General features: G+C 43.7%; 1 protein-coding gene across 3 annotated transcripts; it reads left to right on the top strand.

The window, feature by feature from the left end:
• Window positions 1-142: 142 nt before the first annotated feature.
• Window positions 143-21,223, top strand: KIF3A (kinesin family member 3A). 3 transcript variants are annotated; one of them, XM_064521166.1, is made up of 18 exons: window positions 143-265; window positions 1,370-1,652; window positions 2,960-3,104; window positions 3,346-3,430; window positions 3,921-4,026; window positions 4,817-4,956; window positions 5,416-5,613; window positions 6,009-6,183; window positions 7,560-7,661; window positions 11,301-11,309; window positions 13,056-13,212; window positions 14,129-14,309; window positions 14,650-14,760; window positions 15,557-15,682; window positions 16,816-16,869; window positions 17,016-17,084; window positions 17,288-17,412; window positions 17,928-21,223. In XM_064521166.1, exons 1-18 carry the CDS (start codon window positions 260-262, stop codon window positions 17,974-17,976), a joined length of 2,121 nt encoding a protein of 706 aa, XP_064377236.1. In that variant the 5' UTR covers window positions 143-259; the 3' UTR covers window positions 17,977-21,223. The 3 variants fall into 3 exon arrangements, with proteins under 3 accessions (XP_064377236.1, XP_064377238.1, XP_064377237.1); XM_064521168.1 differs by having other exon boundaries at window positions 17,288-17,433; XM_064521167.1 differs by lacking the exon at window positions 11,301-11,309.
• The last annotated feature ends 1,240 nt before the right edge of the window (window positions 21,224-22,463 follow it).

Raw genomic sequence — 22,463 nt, 5'->3', positions numbered from 1 at the left:
GGCCCGTTCCCCCCCCCGCTCCGCCATTGGCTGGGGCGCGGCACCAATGGCGGCGAGCGCGCAGAGCGTGCCCCTCCCGTGCCCGCCAGCCATTGGCTGCGCGGCCTCCGCAGGGCGCGGGGATTGGCTGGGCGGCGCGGGGCGCCGGGGGCGGGCGCAGGCGCGGGCGCAGGCGCAGGCGCGCTGGTGTTATTGTTCCGTTGTGCCGCCCGGCGGGTGCCTCGCGCCCGGCGCCGCTCCCTGCCCGCGCGCCGCCGCCATGCCGGTGAGCCCCGCCGCGGGGAGGGGGGGGTGGGAGGGAGCGGCGCGGTGCTGCCGCGGCCCGGGAGCCCGGAGCAGGTCGCGAGGGCTGCGCTCCCCTGACGGGAGGCCCCGTCTGCGCCGCTGCGCGGTGCAAACCGGGGTGTGTGTGGGTGTGTGTGGGGAGGGGGGGATCACGGCTGAGGGCTGCCGCCGAGGCCTGGCTGGGCCGCGGCCGCCCCTTCGCCGCAGCCGGAGGCCCCGGGCAGCGTTTCGGCCCGCCCCAGCTCCCCGGGGAGACGGAGCACCCGCGGCGATGGGAATGACGGCGCACCGGAGGGGGGGGGGGGCGCCTTGCTCATCGTGACTCACTCATTTTGGGGCCGTTTGTGGAAACTCGCTCGCCCCTGTGGAGGGGGAGTGAGGCGGCAGGGTCCCTTCTCCGCCGGGCTGCGGGCGGCTGCCTCTGAGCGGAGCCGAGGCCGGTGCAGCCGGTGGGAGAGGTGTCTGGGAGCCGCTTGCTTCTTGCTGCTATCCGAGGTGGCTGCCCTGGCAGCGGGTGAATGCTTGGCTGCAGCGCCTGGTGCCGAAGTGGAGGTGTTTTAACGGTGTCTTAGACTTTACTAGGTGGAATAAGCTGTAATTTATTTCATCAGGACAAACATTTGACTTCAAATTAATATATTTGTTGCATTTTAAGTTTAACCATTTATAAGATTCAAGTGCTCAATTAGAAAAATCAAACATTCTTTTTTTCACAAAGTGGTTATGAGCATCTGTTCTGAGATACCACTAATTAAAGCTTGTAACTTAATTGAATTCTTGGCAAGCAAGAAGTTATTTCCTGAAGAAATTCACTGATGATCTGGAATGTGAAATTATCATCAAGTTTTACTTGATCAGTTTCTGTGTTAAGAACAAAAGGAAGTTACATTAACCAAATAAATGTACATTATTCTCTCTGATTTAATTTTAAACCAGTTCTCTTTTAAGTCCCCAAATTCATGGGTTTTTTTGGAGACGCATGCATCTACCTGAGGTGACACAGCAGTGTGTGTGCTTGAACCCATAGGTAAGTCAAATGCAGTGCCAGGTGTGACAGTCTGTGTGCGTTTTCTAATAATTGTAGATCAACAAGCCTGAGAAGCTGGACAAGCCAGAGAGCTGTGATAATGTGAAGGTTGTTGTCCGATGCCGGCCTCTGAATGAGCGAGAGAAAGCTACAGGCTACAAAATGGCGGTCAATGTAGATGAGATGAGAGGAACTATAACTGTTCATAAAACAGACTCATCCAATGAGCCTCCCAAGACGTTTACGTTTGACACGGTTTTTGGACCAGAGAGTAAACAGCTAGATGTCTATAACTTAACTGCAAGACCTATTATTGACTCTGTCCTAGAAGGATACAATGGTAAGTCCTGTGTTGTTTTAAGTCAAAGATCCCATCTTGTATTCTTTCTATTGTTAGAGTTCCTGCTGATCTTATTGGGAATTTCCCCAAGTGAAGGCTGTAGCCCTGCGTTGTTTCTGTTCTGGCCTGTAACTTAAAATAGTCTGACTGCTGCAGGTACTTGCAGGTCTCTAGCCGCAATGGTTGTACATACTATAATTGTTAACAGTGGGAGATCAGTGATGAGCGAGACTCAGCTAAGGTCAGTTAGCTATATTTTTTCATTTTGTATCTTCTGTTTGCAAAGGATATACATTTTATTTCATTATCAGAATTCTCGGGGTCACTTAAGCTTCAGTTGCCAAGCAGCTGCCGTGGTCCTGCAATAACTAGGTATGCATAGCAGACTTGTACATGTAATTGCTGCATTTTCTTCTTTAAACTTTGCTGTCATAAACTAAGATGGCTAGTTAGATACATCTGCTCTACCCCACAAGTAATCAGTTGCTTATTACCACTGGGCAGAGTGTCACCACTATATATGTGTGTGTGTCTGTTATGCATGTAAATGTACTTTGTAAGGGAAAGCAGATGATGGTAAAGAAGTTAATTACTACTTTCCATAATGGTATGCTATAAGCAACAATAAGTTACAAAGTTTTTAAAGGTTTATGTAAAATGTATAATCTGTTCTTGTACTAAGGTGTCCAGGTTTCAGATGATGTAAAATTCAGCTTCTCCATAGATGCTCAAAAGAGAAGTCTGCTTAGTTTTCAGCAGTGCTAGGCTAAATGTAAGAAGCAGTGCATTTCTGGAGTACCTGGGTCTGCAGTCTCGAATTTCCTTGACGTCTTCCTATGCAGGTTGACTATCTAGTCTGAGTTGTAGCTGCACCTGCGGGTCAGAACCGGGCTTCTAATGTGGCCTGCATTAGAGAAGCCTCACATTTTTTTCTGCTGTGGCCCACTGTACTAGAAATAGTTGGTTTTGCTTTGGGCATATAATTCCTCTAATTGAGTGTGTTATTAATTGGGCTTGTCTTAATTATTTGTGTGTGAAACCTAAGCGTACTTGCACTCTGTTCTGTAATCACTCTGCACAGTTTTGAAATGAGCAGACTTTTTCTTAAATATCTTGCAGACCGGATAAAGCAGTGGCGCAGCTCTGCTGTGGTTGTCCAGCATTTTTATTTCTCCTAGCCTTTGTACAGTATCTACTAGAGAAGCTGACAAGTTTTAAGTGGTATCAAGCAAAGAAGTGATGAGGTAAAACAGCAAAGTTAGCAACTTCTAAGAGTTTATTACCAGTATATCTTTTTTGTACTTCAGGCACCATTTTTGCATATGGGCAGACTGGAACAGGCAAAACTTTCACCATGGAAGGTGTCCGAGCAGTTCCTGAGCTTAGAGGAATTATTCCCAATTCCTTTGCCCACATATTTGGTCACATTGCCAAGGCAGAGGGGGATACAAGGTAAATATTTTCTTTACTGCTTCTGTCTCTTGTTCATGCAGCTGTGGTAGAATCCCTGACCATGACAGTGGCAACTGAAATTCTACCTCTGCCCCAGCTGAAAGACTCCTACTTCAGCAGTTCTTGACTGGGTAGCAGGACTGTATCAGTATATTGCTTTTTTCCCTCTTTGCACTGTGTCTTTCTGTATGTTGGGCTTCAACAAATGGTGAAGGTCTCTCACTCATCTATCTATCTTCAGGTTCTTGGTTCGTGTGTCTTACTTGGAAATTTACAATGAAGAAGTGCGAGATCTGCTAGGAAAAGACCAGACACAGAGGTTAGAGGTGAGCCGGCTGCTTTTGATCTCTGATGCTTGTCTGTTTTAAATCAGTGAGCAATATTACACTTCTAAAGACCAGAGACAACCCTTGAAGGAGGGGGAGTGGAAGGCTGAGCTCCTCAGCGCATTATTACTTTTTTAGAGATACAGTAGCTGTGTCTCACCCTTGACTTCTCTGAATCCTTTCCCTTTGGTCAGTTGTGTAGTGAGAAACTGTCTCTTTCATTCGAGTGCATGCAGTTCTGTCCCAGATGTCCCTGGTAATATTTCTAGAAATTAGAGGGTGTGATTTGAAGTCACTATTTGCCACCAGAGGAAACCAGATGAATATTGTCCTGCATGATTCTTCCTTAGCCACTCTCATTCAGAGCACTGGAGTGTTTATGTCCAAACAAGAACTTGGAGGAGTAAATTACTGTATTGTTACAGTGCTACTGAAAACTGCTATTCAGGGCTCTCCCAGGGATGCTCCATCTAAACTGTTTCTCTCTTAGGTTAAAGAGAGACCTGATGTGGGAGTTTATATCAAAGACCTATCAGCCTATGTCGTAAACAATGCAGATGATATGGACAGAATCATGACTCTGGGCCACAAAAACCGTACGTAGCATTGCCGTGGGCAGGGTTTTAGCTCCACTGTGTCAGACTGCGTTACAGGGTGAAGAGTTGGTTGTGAGACCCCAGTAAGAAGTTTTGCTTCTAGTCGTAATACAGGAAAGCTTCCTCAGCTGAGCAGAACAAAAAGGCGCTCTCTTCCTGAGCCCCTTTTGTGCAGGGATAGGTGAAGGCTGGGGTCTCCCACATCAGCCAGGCATGGCGAAGGCAGCTGCCGTACAGTGACATCAGTGAGCAGTGCTGGGCTGATAGTGTCTTGGTTCTCTTCCTCTTCCAGCTCTGATCAGGATGAACAACAGCTAGTCTAGTGTTGTGCTGTGATTAGGATGTGGTTTGTGTTTTCTTGAAGACTTCTTAGTTAAGCCCGGATCCTTTTACAGACTGAAATTCTGACTTACTGTTGCTCCTAGCATGGATTGCTTTGTCTCAGTTTTCTCAGAATACAGCTGTTTCCAGGGATCAGCTGGGAATACCTTAGGCTATTGGTCTTTGTAGTTTTAAAAAGAAACAAATGGGAACTCCCACTGCTTTTGGGATGGGAGCTCGCATATGCATGAAACTACAGCAGGCAACAATGCTTCTGCCAGTCCAGACTGGAGATGTGCTGCAACTTCAGAGCCCAAGAATACAGTTTGCTGCTGAGTCTGAGCATCTGCTTTCTGTCCTCTGAAAAACAGAGCAAAGAGACAGAGACAAGTGACTTGATGGAGCATTAGGGGAGTGTGTGATTCTTTCTGCAGACATCATTGCTCTTTCTCTTCCTCTTAAATAAAAGGTTCTGTTGGTGCCACGAACATGAACGAGCACAGCTCCCGTTCGCACGCCATCTTCACCATCACCATTGAGTGCAGCGAGAAGGGGGTTGATGGAAACATGCACGTTCGCATGGGCAAGCTGCATCTGGTTGATCTTGCTGTAAGTAGGAGCAGCCAGGTCTGCCATAACTGGTGGTGGGCATGGCTGCTTAATTGGTTAATCAGGGGACAAGGCTCTGGTCTTACAGGCTGGGTAAAGAGCATGTCCCCTGTCTCACTGGTAAAGCCCAGACTTTTTGACACTTGTGGAGTACTCAGGGCTTTAAACCAGAGCTGTACCAGGAGGAGGCTTTAGTGTGACTAGAGCTTTTCCTAACTTCTGCAACTTAATCATCAAACAGATAAACTACGCTTAGGAGTACTCTAGACAGCAGAACCAGCTCTTTGCAAGAGTATTTTTGTCACTGTAACCATGTCAGAGGGTTGTGACCCTGCAATTTCACACTCATGGCTGCCAGCAATGCTCTAGGTATAGTTGATCTTGTTGGAGGAAGGGGGATCGATTAGGGTATCTTTTGCATTTTTCTTCTGGATCTGCTTCCTATTATTCCCTTTCCAGGGTTCTGAAAGGCAGGCAAAAACTGGAGCCACAGGACAGCGACTGAAAGAAGCTACTAAGATCAACCTTTCTCTTTCCACCCTGGGAAATGTCATCTCGGCACTGGTGGATGGCAAGAGCACTCACGTACCGTACCGTAACTCCAAACTTACACGGCTGCTTCAGGATTCTCTAGGAGGCAACTCCAAAACCATGATGGTGAGCTGAAATGCCCCTGCCGGTGTCAGCTGTCAAGCTGTGCTCTTGGAGGGAGAGTGAAGTGAATTTGTCACGGAAACAGCCTGGCATTCACTTATTTATTTCAGAGCTTCACAGTTGAAAAACCTTGTATGTGCTTTTTCTATCCTTTTTCTTTGCCTGTGTACAGAAGAGGCTCAACACAGTGCAAACGAATGCATGTGCATGAGATCAAATGGAAACTCTACTTGAGTAGGCAAAAGCCTCCTTAGTATGGAGGCAGCAGGAAAGTCTGGGAAAGAATGGCACTGAGACTTGCAGAGCTAAGGATAGGTCCCTCTGAAATTACTTGTTCTGGGCTCTGACATTCATGTTGTCTAATACTGTCTTCTCCCTCCCTCTTCTGTGTGTGACAGTGTGCAAACATTGGTCCAGCAGACTACAACTACGATGAGACTATCAGCACTCTCAGATATGCAAACCGAGCCAAGAACATCAAGAACAAGGCCAGGATTAACGAAGATCCCAAGGATGCTTTGCTCCGCCAGTTTCAAAAAGAAATTGAGGAGCTTAAAAAAAAATTGGAAGAAGGTGAGATTCCACTTACTCCTAGTATTTCTCGCTGTACCAAGGCTCATTCTGTCTGAGTGTGAAAAATCTTCTCTTTTTTGAAGACACGGTCCACAAGTTTGGTAGCTGGTACAGGTCACTCTTCTGGCTTTTATTTTGTGACTGTTCCAGAAGAGATGTTCCTGTAGCTGGAGAACAGCTCTGAGGGGGCGAGCGTGGCCCAGCCCCAGCAGAGCCGCGGGTTTGCCCGCTAGATGGCACTTGGCGCTAGGGTAAGGTGACGGCTCCTGGGGTGGCGTAGGTGTGCCTGGGCTGTGCCTGGCGAGCAGGAGGGGCCTGGGCACAGCTGCACACAGCACAGGGCTTTAAAAAGCACAGTAATAAAAAGTCAAACGTTCTCCTTCCTCGAGGAGGAGGGATGCATTTTTCAGCAGAAAAACAAACCAGACTTGTGGAATTGGAAGTTCGAAGCACTGCACAGAGGAATAAGAGGGTGCTTTAAGCCCTGGAACTCTGTGGACTTGTGAGACTATTAATTCATCAGCATGCAAAGGCCCTGTGAGAGGGATTCTTCCTAAACAGTGTCCTTGGCCCAACATCTCTCTCCAGATTTTACCTCTTTCCCCCCGCCTCCCCCAAAAGCTTCCCCTCCCTGCCAACAGTGCAGAATAGCTGTAGCAGGAACTCCCATATCGATTGCGGCTTGGAATCTCCCCCATTCAGGAGAAGCAGGAAATTGTCAGTAACACTTTTTGCGAGTTAGGATCTTGGTACAGCAATTTCCACCTTGGTGGAGTGAGGGTGACTTGTTAATTTTAGACTCCAAACTATAGAACAGATGGCCTTATGGTTGCTAATGGCACTGGGAGGCCTGGGTGTTAAATGCTGGATTTTGCTCTGTTGGGCTTCCAAATCCAGCCCGAAATGACTCAGCATCATGTCTGCAATAGCAACAATAGTAAAAACACTTGCAAAAATGTTTCTCAGTTAGCACCTGTACAGCTTCATGTATAGAGCTGTATGTTTAAGTAGCAGGTCTGAGTAAACTTTGCTCATCTGAGCATTTTCTCTTGCATCTCAGATTGAAATGAAGATACTGGGAGATCTTATTAGGAAGACTTTTTAGGTCAACCCTTCAGTAGTCCAAGGATGCTTTATTTCCAGCTAAAACTGCCCATTTGACCTTTAACATATATATGCTGACTTCACAGCACTGTGTGGCTTGTCTTACTTTCCCTGAGTCATGCGAGCCCTCTGTCCTCTAAGCAGTTAGTGACCTGTGCAGCTGCTCAACAGCTAATGTCAAACCCTGCTGGCTTTGGACAAATGCTGCTGTCACAATACTGTGCTGATACGTGGTGAAAGAAAGTGTAACAAAAATCACTGTTCTGTTTTAGGGGAAGAGATTTCTGGCTCTGAGACCAGTGATTCGGAAGAAGAGGATGATGATGACGATGGGGAGATTGGAGAGGACGGGGAAAAGCGGAAGAAACGACGGGGTAAGGCAATGGAGATTCCTGGCAGCTCTTGGTGCCACCAACTCCTCTTATCCAGCAGCTGGTGTCAGAAATGGCAGCCAGAGCCAAAGGGACAAAAGTGCAGTTGGAGGGCTGCCCTAGTGCCGCTGCAATTATCATGCCTCTGCTAGAAACGAAGCTATCTGCTGTGACCGTAGATGGGCAGCTCCAAGTCTGCATAGTATCTGCTTCCACTTGGGTAGTTGTGCTTGCGGTAACATCCTCTTACGTGGTGATTCCCTGGTTGCCGCAGGGTGGCTGTGTATGGCTTGTTAGTTTGATTTCAAACACTTGTATTATGGAACTTCCCCTGCTCACAGAAGTGGGAGGAGGAAGATATCAAAGATCAGTGGTAGGTAGATGTGGTTTTTATAACCATGGGAATGGTTGGAGGGGAATTTTAACTATGGTTTAGGGAAGGGATTCAATTATCTTATGGATGTAACTGACTCTTCATTGTAGTGTCCTATTTCATATTGCTAGGGGAAAAACATGACTCCTGGGTGTCTGTACTAGCTGAAAAGCCATATGGGAGCTGCATGTACCTTTCTTAGGAGCACTCAGAGTTCCCATGGGAAAGCTTGCTTTGTCCTACACCTGTGTTAAACTACTGCGTAGTATCTAGACCAAAAGGGATGCTGCTGAACATAGAACTGCAGGTCACTATGTGACATGAAAATCCGGGAGAAGCTGTGGCTTCCAGGGGGCCTGCTCTGCCCCTGGAACCTCTCTGGTGTCTCTTTACAGGCAGTAGAGAAGTTGAGCTCAGTGCTAGGCCTCAACTTCCAGCTTCTTTACTGTGTTAACTTCAATAAACTGCCTTCCTGTCCTGAAGCACCTACATCCGTTTAAACAGCGTTCCTGTATTAGATGCAGTTTCTTCATTTGTCCAAGCAGAGTCATAATTGACCTCTGCCAGAGGGTTCTTTGCTGGCCACTGCCTTTGGTATTAGTTGTAACACAACTTTTATGACTTCCCTGCCCTCTGTATTTTCTAGCAGCAAGAAGGTTGACCCCTCTCTCCATCAAGAAAACCCTCCACCTAATCCTCTCAAGAGCAGACCATCCTCAGAATGGTACATGAAATGAGTAGAGGACAGATAGCACTGACTTAACTTTCAAAAAAGCTTCTCTAGTTAAGTTCCCTAAGTAAGGGCACTGCTCAGCAGAAGTGTGCTCAGTAAGTGTCCTTTTGTAAGCTGATTCTACCTTCTAGAGGGAAAAGTACATATGTGGCAATATGCAGGACTGGAGAGGACTCCTGGTCACTGAATCATCTGCTGCTGATGTCTGTGGCCTTTTCCAGTGTGATTTGGTTTTCTGTGTTGTTGGTTATGATGTAAACAGCCTTGGCATGTTGTTTTAAGTTATAGGCTGGTTAAGATGGGTTTTAACTGAACTGTCTTTCTGAGCATGCTATTTTGTGCTGGTAAATGGTGGCTTTGCAAGCTGAGTCTGGGAGGGATCCTAGCAAATGCTTCCTTATGGAAATGTGCCTTTTTGAACTAGTTTGCTGCCTTTCTAGGTTTCTTTCCTTTAGAACTAACTTCCATCTGCATGTTTCTTCTTCTCTGGGGGTTTTTCTGTGGGGCTCATCTCTGTTTTCCAGGCAGTAGCAGCAGCAGTAGTTCAGACTCCACATGCTCTGTCATAGAGAAACCTCTGGATAAGTCCTTCACTAGTGAGTGGGAGCTCTTAAGTCCTTTAAGCTTTGGTCTTTTCATAATCTGCGCACTCCATTTTGCAATGCCACATTCTTCCCCTGCTGTGTCTACTGGAAGGATAAACTTGAGTTTGTAACTTGGCTAAAGCATGCTTTTCCTTTGCTGCTTCCATGCTTGAAACAGTAGTTTAACATGCACATTGTTAGCTAAACACTTGAGAGACCATGAAGCAATTTAGTGTGTTGCTTGAACAAGACCTAAAGAAAATTAGGGAATAGTATCTTTAAAAAGAAAGACACACACTGCTTGCAACTTCTGTGTTTTAAACATTCCCTCCTTTAAAATGTCAGGAAAGAAGCCTGAGTGTACTTTTTTCATGGGAGACGCTACGATAAGAGCATATAAGAAAGCACAATCCCTTCTGTATGTCCAGTTGCCAGAGTTATGTTAGTCTCTGTTTTCCCAATTGGGTTTGGAGAGAATGAGTGGAACAGTCGGCAACAATAATGCTATGTTAGCTTTACACGTGCAGGGAAAACTCAAACATTTTGTTGATTGGCTTTACTTTGGCAGACTTTTACCAAAGGGGAAAAAAAAAAGTTTAACTGCCCAGCTACATTAAGTGCTTGGCCACTGTCAGGCTTAGTTCACAAGGGAACAAGGAATTGGGATTCTGGGTTACCTGTGAGGGAAGTCTAGACTGCTTCTCATCACAGATAAGGCTTGGTCCCTTCAAAAGCCCTACGGCTGATTGGGGATGGCTTTTGGAGAAGAGGGGGGAAAAAAAAGTAAATCAAGTCCCAGGCGCTGGCTTTAGGAACTTAGCCCCTGTTGCAGTTCCCTTGCATGGACGCTGTCCACCCTCCTCCCTGTGCTAGGCGTGGAGAGTCTGGAAAGTCTTGCTATTTAGTTAAACTTCAATAGAAGTTATACTGGCCTCATTAGTGGAGAGTGTCAGCTAATAGAAAGTATGGTAGCAGTCAAGGTTCAGAGCTTAAGGGAGACCTTTGGTGTGTCCTATTATTGTAGGGTTGGAATCCTGCTTGCTTCAAATTCATTCTTTGTAAGTTTGCTTGAAACCTGAATATTTGGATGAGGACAGTTAATAGCAAACTGCTGGCTGATGTGGCAATGGGAGGATCAGTCCATTTCCCGTAAGTTGGTGGAGTGAGCTCCATTGTGGAAATCGCATTGGGCTCTTCATGATTAGGAGAAGTGTGGCTGTCTTACATACTTTGGGATATTAACTGTCCTCCTGTGTGCCCTTTCTGCATGTGATGTTTTTCATCATCCTTTCTCTGTCCCCACTGTGTTATTGCACTTGCTTGAATAATGAAAACTAGCTATATACCTCTATGGAAGCATCAGTTACTGCAAATTAACCTACTAATATCCTCCTGTATAATTAAATAGAGAAATCTTGTGCTGAGACTGTGTGTGCAACTGTCGTATAACTTGCAAAGAATTGGCTCGGAAGCTTGCTTAAAACTTAGTTCTCTGTGTGCTAAGATTTTACAGGTAATCTAACGGAATTGGCTACCTCGGAAAAAATCCAAAGTCTCCTATTCAAGAAGAAATCTACCATCTTTGATTGTTTCTTAGGGCATGATCTTTGCGGCAGGCTCATAATTTAGATTTTTGCATTGCATTGAATGGGCAGGAGAATGCAGGAGTGAACTGAAGATTATCCTGGATATGCAAAGCATTTTTCTTTAGTACAGAAAATTTCTCTGCTTGAGCATAAAATCATGATGCATTGTTTGCTGTAATGGAATCTTATTTCTTAGTGATGATGATTCTGTGTTTTCTACTCTAGAAATATGCATATAAAATAATGCTGTTCTGATGCTGATGATCTTTGTTCAAAGTGATCAAGCAATAACGTATTTTCTTTCCTCCCCTTTTCATACGTATGCTGCCTCTCTGCGATTTGCTTTCTACTTCCTCTTAATGCAAGATCAAGCAGGTTGGTGTAATTGATTTCCACCTCTGTATAATGTAGCTGCAGAGCCTGTTAAAGGATCTTACAACTATATCTAGTTTGTTTTTCTCTCCCAAAATTGACAATATATAGGGCTGTGTGCTGACAGGTAAGAAGCCTTCATCTAGCTTATCTCTTTATATGAGGATCTCAGCTCTTTTTCTCAGAAAGCCAAGACTTTAGAAGCTTCTTGTCCAAAGATGAACTGGTGAGATATTCACTACAGATCCAGAAATAAGTGCTTATTATCTGGCTTTAAAGTTCAGCAAATGGAAACTAAGACACTGTTTGCTATAGTGCTGAAGTCCTTACCTGTGTCCAGGAACACTTGTGTATGTGCACATGCATGTTTACAGATACTGGTATGCCTCTGACCCTCTGCTGAAGGTCATGTATGTGTATAAATAAAGTCAAATGCCATGAAGAAAATGGTCTGGAGGGAAGGGAGTCTCTTACTAAACAAAACCTTTTTCTCAAGTACATTTTAAGCATGCTGGAAATCTCACTGTGAAAAACAGCCCCTTCATGGTAGATGGTTTCTGGTAGCTTCTAGGCACTTGGATACTATGCGGTGTTTTTCTTATATCTGGGGAAGAGCAAAACAAAGGATTCATCTCTTTGCAGTGAATAAAGGGGAATTTGAAAAATCCACATAAGCTGTGTTCCCTCTCACTCCACATAACCCCCAAGGAGCTCTGTGTTCACCTGCCCTGGGGACTTTTGCAGTTACAGTAAAAGCTGATTCAAGACTTGTGGGATGATTTCTGAGAGGAAGCGTCAAGCTTTGTTCCGAAATCCCCAGTTGTTTGGAAGCAGCCCTTCAGGCTGATAGACTCGGTGAGCTGTTCTGGCTGCTTCCACTGTAACCCCTATGAGATGTACCTGGTTTGCTTTAGTGGTAGTTGCATTTTAAAGACTCAGTTGATAAGTCGCAGCAAATCTCACTACTTTCAAATCTGTGGGTAGTCGCTGTTACATGGATCAGACACCATCCAAAAGCTTTCTCCTATTTTTTGTCATTTCATAGGGTTGCTGTGAATTTCCCTGGTCTCTGCAATTGCACAGTAATATGTTCTTAGAATATCTGCTTTCTGACCATGCAGTAGGTAAACCTATAAGGAGGACAATGAACAAGAGTATTTGAAGAGGGAGAGGAAGAAAAATGCTTATCTGAAATTTGAATAGTAACTGTTGCTAGCCTAAATTTTTGTAGATGTAACTCAAGACAATATTCTGTATTCTTCCATTTGGCCCTAAACTATGCAGATTAGAACACTTGAGTTTCCAGCTCAGGCTTATTTTTAGGCAGGCTTCTTTGTAGGCAGTGTTCCTTCTCCACAAGAGTTTGTTCTTCATGTGTGCCTGTTCTTGGGGGCCTCATTCTATTATGTTATATAGAAAAAATATGTATATTCTATTAGATTACTGTCTAGTTATTGTTATATATTATTGCTTTATGTAAAACAACTTCCTGCTATATAACAATTATATGTTAATTTATAAATATATAAAAGTTATATACTGTTACTCTTGTGAAGGAACTGGTGACAGTTGGACAGAGTTATAATGGCATTTGAAAGACTCGGGGGCTCCAAGCTGGGCGTAACTCCTGAGTTCTGATATCTAATTAAATTGTTGTTAAATGCAGTTATCAACTGTGAAATAAAAAAAAGTTGCTGTGATACAGAGGTTGTCTTATCTGAAATAATTTTTTCCCTGTCTCTTTGAAAGGCAAAAAGAAAGTTTCCCCTGATAAGATGGTAGAGATGCAAGCAAAGATTGAAGAGGAGAGAAAAGCTCTTGAAACCAAGCTTGATATGGAAGAAGAAGAAAGAAATAAAGCCAGGGCTGAACTGGAGAAGAGAGAGAAAGATTTGCTTAAAGCTCAGTGAGTATCTTCGTCTGAGCAGTTTGTACAGTGTTGTGGATTTTTTTCCTTAATCTACAACTTAGTTGTAGATATGGGGAGGTGCCTGTAATAAATAGTTTTTATAAACTGAACATCAGTGCTTGCTATTATCAGAGTGAAAGAGCAGCTTCGTTTGTGCTTTCAGAGATTACAGCAGATGTAAAAGACTGAAGCTTTATTTTTCTGGCACAAACCTCATCTAGTAGAGAAATGGCCTAGAAACTGAAATGAACCCTTTAAACTCTGGAGACCTGGGAAGAGTAGCAATACTGTTTTACTGCTTCAGCAATGGACAACAGCTCTGCAGCAAGTCAGGCTTCCTGCAGCACACTGTTGCAAGAGGGGATTCACTTTGTGTAGGGGTTCTCCACACTGAGGGTGAAAAGCTGCTGAGACCCTGCTGTGGCCCATGCAGATGGGGCAGTCCTATCAAGAGAGGTTCCTCAAACCACAGCCAGCATTCCTGGCTCGCCCCTCAGCTGCTCTGCCTTGAGCCCTGTTCGCTTGCTTCCCTCCTGCTAAGTCCTCATGCAGCCTGTGTGGCTGCCTCTGGCCTTTGCTGTGCTGGCTGGGCCCTGGCAGAGGGAGTCCTAGGGAGGAGGTGCCCCAGGTAACCTGGTGATAACGCTGGTGCCTGGCAGCCCCTCACAGAGGGGAATCGCAGCAGGAGAGACTTGTCTGGTGACCTGGTAGCATAAAAGCGATGGGAGCTGGAGCTCGGGGAACTTGCTGCACTTGCTTGCTCTGCCTCACCTCCACTTAAACCCTTGGCAGCAGGACAAGCTTTTCCAGCCCTGTGAATGCTGTCTGCGCTGTAAAACTGATTTGGGCCGGACTGCCTTGGGAGCACTGTGGAAGAGGATAAGTTTGGCTTAACACATCTTTCTCTCTCCAGACAAGAGCACCAGTCCCTGTTGGAGAAACTGTCTGCACTGGAGAAGAAGGTGATTGTAGGAGGTGTGGACTTGCTGGCAAAAGCAGAGGAACAAGAGAAACTTCTAGAAGAATCAAATATGGAGCTGGAAGAACGAAGGAAGAGAGCAGAGCAGCTTCGCAAGGAGCTTGAGGAGAAGGAGGTGGGGTGTACACCGTAGCTGTTTGGAAGCAGCAGTGATGGCAGGGCATGCCACCTTGTGTGTCGGCATTGTTCATGTGGGCAAACGTGGCCCTGCTCTGCAAGCGTAGCAGAAGCTAACTGCTTTGGAGGCCACCGACATCTGGGAGGGTGTTGGCAGTGCTCACATGTACGTCAGAGACTCTCAGCAGTGACATTGCTGTGGGTGTGAGCCAGCCTGGCTAAGCCAGGTCTCTGTGCCTTGGCAAAGGCTTTTCCAAGGCTTTTCCTGTTTATACTATTGCATATAGCTTTTTAGATTGGGTTAATGTGCGGATGTCTCTGCTAAATCTTGCACACAGCAAGAACGCTTGGACATAGAGGAGAAGTACACCAGCCTCCAGGAGGAAGCACAGGGGAAAACTAAAAAGCTGAAGAAAGTTTGGACCATGCTTATGGCTGCAAAATCAGAGGTCAGTATCTGAAGTGCTCGGCTCATGCTGACCTGAGCGACTAAGCTGGTAAGAGTTAAGCGCTTGGCTTTGTAACTCTGCAAAAGAGTTCAGGCTGAAAGTTTCAGGTTTAGAAATGTCTCTGCTTTCCCTCTAGCTTACGTAATTCAGAAAGGGTAATTGAGCCTAGTAACAGAGCTGTGCAGGGGCGCATCGTGGAGCTTTTCTCCAAGCCATTCTGATGCGGGGGTGGGGGGGAAGTATGTGGGAGACTGAGACATTCAGAGCTTCAGGGAGAAACACTAGTTATTTCTGAACAAAGCAAATTGTCTGCTGGCAGCCTGATCTCCCGCTCTGTGCATCTGCCCCAATGCTCCTCTGCTCTTAGCTCTCCTTCCTTCCTGTCTATTGCCCTCTTTCTTTCTTCCTTTATGCCAAAGGGCATTTATCCAGTGTGTAGTATCTCCTATCCCTGTTTTACTAAAGCACATTTTCTCTTTGGCATCATGGAGACTTTCCTTAGTGTTGCCAAGGTCATAACTTGTTTGCACACTCTTGATCTGTTTTTAGCTGGTGCAGAGCTTGGATTGGCAGAAGGCCAATTTATTTTTAATGAAACCAAGAACTTTATGCCATTTTAAACCTTGTCTCAGCTGGAATGTTTCAGGTTTATTTTTTTCAGAGGCAAATATTCTAGTACTTATAGCCAAATTTTGCTTTTATTTCACAAAAATATGCAAACAAAAGGCTTTTCATGCTGTTACTCTATCTTAAGCTAGTTCTGACTCCTTTTAAAGGCCTGGTTTGTTGTCTGCAGATGGCAGATTTGCAGCAAGAGCATCAGAGAGAAATTGAAGGATTACTGGAGAATATTCGACAGCTGAGCAGGGAACTTCGTCTTCAGATGCTTATCATAGACAACTTCATTCCTCAGGACTACCAGGTACAGATGAAGAATAAAAGCCTTTGATGTAGGCTTGTGCTATGTGCACTGAACCCTCTGGCTCTTCTTCTCTCCCCCCAAAAATGGAATGAGTCAGCTGACTTCCTCTTCCTTGAGGTACTGACAGGGAACCGAGTCTGCTACGTTGTAGCCCACAAAACGAGTTGGTGTGAATCTGTGAGCCTTCATTTGCTGTGGCTCAGCTGAGCGGGTGCAACTGTTAAACAACAGTAGCTTGGTTGCTGTTGTCTGTGTTCCTGCTATTTGGTTTGTTAGAACTGGGTGATGATAAAGTACCAGAAGGTGCGTTTGTCAAGTGACTCTTATAAGACCTGGCAGATTTTTAATTGCAGTTCAAATGGAAGATGATCAGAGTTAATGAATGCATTTAGCTCTAGCACTAGCATGATTATGTGAATAACGAATGCAGGGTGGCTCTGTTTCTCACAGGTTTTGGTAACTCTGGCTATTATGATTCCATGGTTGTGGAACCTGCTTTAGGGAAATAATGCATCATGTGTCAGGGCTTCTGTAAGTAGTGATATACTAATTCCTGTTCTCTACTGCCTATTCCTATGATGGCTTAAAAAGTCTGTTCAAATACACTGAAAATATAAATGGTGTATTCACTGTGCCCTTGCTCTGGATCTGTTCAAAACTTGATTTTTTTCCTACTTTTTAATTTTTACTGTGCTCGAAGTTCTGGTTGATAATGTCTGATATGAGTACAGAGTAGACTTCTTGTTTTCTTTAGTCTGACATATCCGAACTCCATAAAATCCATGATGTGCTAAAATATAATGCACATTATTAGAAAATGTAAAAACTATTTCCCTTAATTTTTGTTTTTACATATTATAGCACTTGTATCCTGATGGCATTGGCATAACTGGAAACTCCCACTTCAGTGGGATCTCCCAACACACACGATTTGAGTAGTGCTTTCTCCTCTGTCTTACTTTCTCCCATATGAGCGCATATAGGGTTTTTGAACACAGTATGGTAAAAATAACCTGGAGCGGTCAAAGCTGTTCTTGAACAGTTTGTCTAGGCTTTTGGGTTGTAGGTTTTGGGAGATGCATCTGGAGTGTACATAATGAAATCTGACAATTACTCTTCTAACTTCTTCCTAGGAAATGATTGAAAACTATGTTCACTGGAATGAAGACATTGGGGAATGGCAGCTGGTAAGCTAGCTGATTGAATCATGTACAGGTTAATGTGAGCCCAAACTCCTGAGGAGTTTAACTGAGGCCAAAAATACATTCATACAGCTGTGCACGGAGTTGTAATATACACAAGGATTTTAATAATGGGTCTTTTTTTCTTCAAGAAATGTGTTGCATATACAGGAAACAACATGAGGAAACAGACTCCTGTCCTGGATAAAAAGGAAAAAGATGTAAGTGACTATTCCTAAGCATGTATTGAACTGTGGAGGTCTAAGTTCTGCTGTGAGTTGTGCCTGTTTAAATATCTATGCCTATTTACAGGAAACCTGTCTAACTTGAATTTTTCTTGTTTTAGAGATGAGTTTTTTCTAGTGTTATGGAAGAACGGTTGCTTGCAGTATATAAAACGTTTCTGATGTTTTTCTTTCCTTAGCCCTTTGAAGTGGACCTTTCCCATGTTTACCTAGCTTACACAGAAGAAAGCCTGAGACAGTCTTTGATGAAGCTGGAGAGACCGAGGACTTCAAAAGGAAGATCCAGGCCCAAAACTGGTAGAAGGTGAAGAACTTTGGAATATCAGTATGTAATGGGGGATTTACACCGGGGATGGCCTAATTTATGCATGCAAACTTAACAAGCAAATGTTTGAAGGCTTTTGATTAATGAGAAGACAAAATGCTAAAATGCTGCATGATGTGAAGTTTACTAATGCCAAGTATAACAGAACTGAGCTGGAATGTCTTTACTGAGGTAAAATCATGTCCAGAAAGACTTGTCTGTGGGGAGCCTTCTGATGTCCTTTGCCACATTCCCCTCTTCTGGCGTCTTGTTCTCTGAATTAGTTTAACAAGTGACACGCTGACAGTGTATATATGGTAATTATTGGAAAGTAATATGCTGTTGGGGGAGACTTCAGTGTGGGCTTCCTAGTTTTGTTTTTGGTCAGTGCTTATTTAAAAGTTAATACTGTGTGGTTTTGATTTGGAATCTGTCTGGTCCCTGTCCTTCCTGGACAGCCTGGTGATGTATATGCTGTTTTTTTTTCCCCCCTTTCTTTTTTGCTCTCCAAACAGAAAACGTTCTGCAAAGCCAGGAGCTGTCATTGACTCTCTGCTGCAATAGGTGGGACGGATTCAGAAATGCTGTAAAAATCAGTGAGTGTGTAAGGCTGGGCCAGAACATGGAACCCAAAAGAGTAGGCACAGTTTAACAAAGTGGCTATGAAATCCATGCCTTACTGGTATGGAGTTTTATTTAAAAAACATTTTTCCTTAGTTGCCCATATACTGTATGTTATATTAACATAATGTTAAACAGGTATATATGGTGGTTGTGAAATTCTGTGTTAAACAATTTTGTGTTGTGCAGGGAAACTATTGTTGGCAATCCTTGTTGAAGTGTATAGAAAGCAAGGTTCTAGATGTGTGTTTAAGTGCTAGACATGCTAGCCCAGAGTGGTTAGTTAAAACTTAAAGCTGGTAAATCTGATTTATGTTCTGCTTTGCACATAGAAACTGGCAGCTTTCACTGTTTTCTGCTGTTGCACTGTTCTGTGTGTTTGAATGTGGTTGCTGCAAACCTATGAGTTAACTTGATTTTGGCATCAAACCCTTTTATTTAAATATTCCTCATTGTAGTTAGGAACCTGATCATTTTGTGAATGGAATACATGTCATTTTTTATCCCTTCATCTGCAGTCTTACTATACAGAGTAGTTGCCAGACTTCTGGGAAGGGACAGTGTTCTGTTTCAGTGCAACAAGTATGTCAAGTTGTGCTTTCCTTTCTTGCCCACTTGTGTGTAATCTCCTTGCACTGCAGAGAATGGCCTTTGAGGCAAAGGCAAGAAAATGCATTTTGTTTTCTTCCTTTTAAGTATGTGTTGCAGCATTGCTCTGGCTGCTTTTCATGCTTCTGACTGAGCTGGCAAATTTTTAATTTATATGCATTGTTTTGTTGTAACCTGGACAGCAGAGATTATTTAAAGAGAATGCTCTGTTGCTAAAGTTTGGATTTGTCTTGGGGACACTGAGCATTACAGTTCCATTTTTCCTCATCCCTGATGCAAAGAGCACTGGACCAGTGCTCTATAAACTGAAGATGAATTTGACTCTCCTGTTTTAAAATGGGCATGAATTGCCCCTTTTTCCCAGAACGGTAACATCCTCTGAAATAGCTGATGCTGTCCTTGTCCCTGTGTAGACTGTCGTCTGTTTCTGGCTATGTTTTAAGGAAATAGTTCTGGTCTCTGTTAATAACCATCTATTTGTGGTGGCTGCTCATGTTCTTATTTTATATTTATGCTGCTAATACACATAACACTTTAATATATTACTCTTGTGTCGTGGAGAAAATGCATCTCCTTTGTACTGTGTGTTATATAACTAGTGCTGGAACATATCAGTTGCAGGTATCCTCACAGTTCCCATGCCGGTGGGGTGTTAACTAGCTATGATTTCCATGTAGTCTTACTGTTACCTAGAGTTTAAAAAGCTATGATACTGACATGAAAAATTGAGTCCATAAGCATGACATGATGAAGAACAGGACAAGTCCTTGGGTGTGCTGAGTTTTTGCTAGTAGCCACATTTGCAGTTACTAGAATACTCTTGTGAAGTACTTACAGCAGTTAAAGAAGTCCATATCCCCCTCTTACTATTGCAGTGCTTAATGGGGTGTACCATGTGGCTCTGACAGGTGTGAATCATCATTTGACAAGTAAAGCTGTTCTTTTAATAGCATATTTCATTCAGGAGATACATTCAGTGCTATTTTAAACAAATTCTAGGCTTTTTCTGGTTTTTTAAAATATATATTTTTCAGGGTTGTGAACTAGGAGGAGAATATCTGCCCTCTACCTTTTGTGCAGGGGAAAAAGATCTAGCTTTGTCACCTGAATTCATAAAAGATGCAAATACAAATTGTCTTTTTTTTTTTTATAGTGTAGCATTTAAGAGAAATACTCAGTTTCTGTTTAATCTAAACTGTAGTTGATTTTTACTCTTGAAGAGCTGATCTTATTTTGAATGTGCTTGGATAAGGTTAAGACGTCAAATATTATGTGCTTGTCATAAAACAGACTAAAAATGACTCGAACACTGTTCTTTGTCTTAGGAGTTTCTTATGCAGGTTCATGGTCCAAGCAGATAAATGCATAATTTTGGTCTGTATCAGTTCTCGGAACCAGGGATAGTTGTTGTATTTCATTGTGTTATGCCTTGCTTTGTTGAAGGATCTGTTTTTAAGGGGGTTTCTCCTGACTTGTGCTTTTGAAACAAACAAAAAAAACTGTAGTAAATTGTTCTTTTGCTTGACAGATCATCAGTGACTTACATGTCACAATGAACCATGACATTGAGTTCAGAATATTTAAAAATTATAAATGCACATGCTGATCATCTTGATTTAATTCATGTTACAGTCCTGCTGTTGAAAACCGTAATACTCTAGGTATAACAGAGGGTCTTGGGGCAGGGAAAATGTGCTTAAAGAGAAGTTTGCTTGCACACACTTTGGAGAGACTGGCTGGGATTTCATATTAGCGGTTTGTTTTGGAGAACACGTCATTTGCTCCTGCAAGAATATACTTTTTTTTTTTTAAAGTGGAACACTACCATAGCCATGCTAAAGACTATCAGCTTTGGCGTAACTTTTAACTGTGTTAGGATTTTTTGGGTTTTTTTTTTTTTCCTCTGGGAATTTTCTTTTTAAATCGGAGAGCCTGGCTTGGAGGTTTACTATATGGGCCTCTCTGTATCCATGGATAATCTGTGAATGTCTAATGTGCCCATAACATGTTTTAATAAGGAATGGCTTTGGTTGGTTTGGGGCTTTTTAATGACTTGGCCAACACAGCCATTCTGATTTCAGCTCAGTAGTTGCTCTATAGTATTTCTTAGTATCATATTAACTTACATATATATATATACACACATATATATGCACACATATGGTGTATACTCACCTTCCCATTTTGCTACCAGAAGTTCCCTTTCATTCCAGAATATCAATCTTAACATTGAATTTTCCTGCATTTGTTATGTAATGTTGTTCTAAATGAATTATCTCATATTTAACTTGTTCCTGATTTTTTTGTTTAAAAGGAGGGGAAAATTGTCCTTAGTGCCTTTCACTGACTTGCATTGTCTGCACACATCCTAGTTTTCACCTTTCTCAACAGGTCTGTTCAGCCGGTTCTGTATATAAGAAAAACTACTAGTCTGTTTGTATACTTTGTCTTCCTATTTATTGGCTCTCTAACTGTTTATTTCTGATTATTCTTAGTTTTCGGATGAATTCATTATACTGTATATATCAGTATTGTGTCCTTGAAGCATGTTCATACCATAAAATAAAATTCTTGATTCCTAGTTCCATCTTTCTTCATGTTTTTCAATTTTATGCATACAGCCTCTTTCTAACCCATTGAAAGTTGGGATAAATGTTAACAAGGACAGTTAAAATTGTCTGTGTAGCTCTGACATGTAGCATTTATTGAAGAAGTTCAGGGAAGTATAGTTATCCTCATACAAGGATCTGAATGTTTTCCAGATGTTAGAGCTGGTCGCCTCTGGAGAGAAGATGGAGTAAGTCTGTATTTTTACAGATGCAGATGCAGTCATCCCACTTGTGTAGTCTGATACCCTGCATAAATGAAACTGTAAACTTCATCTGGTAGTTGTCACCTCCAGTTTAACTGCTGGCGGTGCTTCCTCCCTGGGGCAGGCTTCTCGCTGCTGAAACAAATCCACTGTTGTCAGCCGGGTGAGTCTGGGGAGTGTGGGGGTCCCGTTGCCAAGCCCCGGGGCAGTGGGACTCCTGTGCCCCAGCTGGGGACTGGGTGCCCCACTGAGGGGGAGGGAGAGGTGGGTTGGGCAGAGCAGGAGTGGGTTTTTGCAGAACTCCAGGCAAGATCAGTGGGGCGAGGCCAGGAAACAGGTTAGTTGGGGCTGGTGTGTCCCAGAGCCCTGAGAGCAACTTCTGCTCCACTGCAGTGCAACCAGTGCAGCACACGTTCCCACTTACGTACGTGCACTGCATAGGTGGGTGCTGCCGATGGGGAGAGGACTTCCACACAGCTTTGGTTTTTAATTGTCTCTGTGGTACTTGGCAAGCCTGTCACATCCTGTGTTAGTGCAGATGGCATGAAGTTACCTGAGGCGATTAGAAACGCCCAGCTCTTTCTTCTGCTGCGTAACCTGTATTGATCTGCATTGCGTTTCTTCCTTTAGAAGAGGTCTCTCAGCCCGCTCATGCAGTAGGTAACAGGTTTTTTTGTGGTCTGCAGATAATTTTGCAGCTCCCTTGAGAGTACTCTGACTCAGTTGATGCACTAACCAAACCTTGCACAGTTCTGGGACTTTCCAAAACCCTCTCCCACGCTATGCCAAAATAAGTTGCAAACTGATAGATACCTCAATACCTGTAAGACTCCAGTTGCCTATTGCTGGAGACAGACTTAAACCACAACCCAGCTCTGTTGAAGGCTGGAGGTGTCTCTTCAAATAGGCAGCTTTGCTCCCTGTCGCTATTTCTCTTAAACTCCGATTGTTACTGGAGCCTCTTTATTCTTGGGCTGGGAAATGCCATGCCAGACTGTAGGTTGAGGGT

The sequence above is a fragment of the Dromaius novaehollandiae genome, chromosome 15 (assembly GCF_036370855.1).
Source record: "Dromaius novaehollandiae isolate bDroNov1 chromosome 15, bDroNov1.hap1, whole genome shotgun sequence".
Taxonomy (NCBI): Eukaryota; Metazoa; Chordata; class Aves; order Casuariiformes; family Dromaiidae; genus Dromaius; species Dromaius novaehollandiae.
Note: the sequence above shows the minus strand (reverse complement) of the source record. Positions and strands in the feature narration are given on the sequence as shown.

Excerpts from the sequence above, each read along its gene's own strand:
- KIF3A (XM_064521166.1), top strand. Across the intron at positions 3,105-3,345 it reads AAGGCAGAGGGGGATACAAG|GTTCTTGGTTCGTGTGTCTT; the intron begins GTAAATATTTTC and ends ATCTATCTTCAG. Across the intron at positions 15,683-16,815 it reads TCATTCCTCAGGACTACCAG|GAAATGATTGAAAACTATGT; the intron begins GTACAGATGAAG and ends ACTTCTTCCTAG.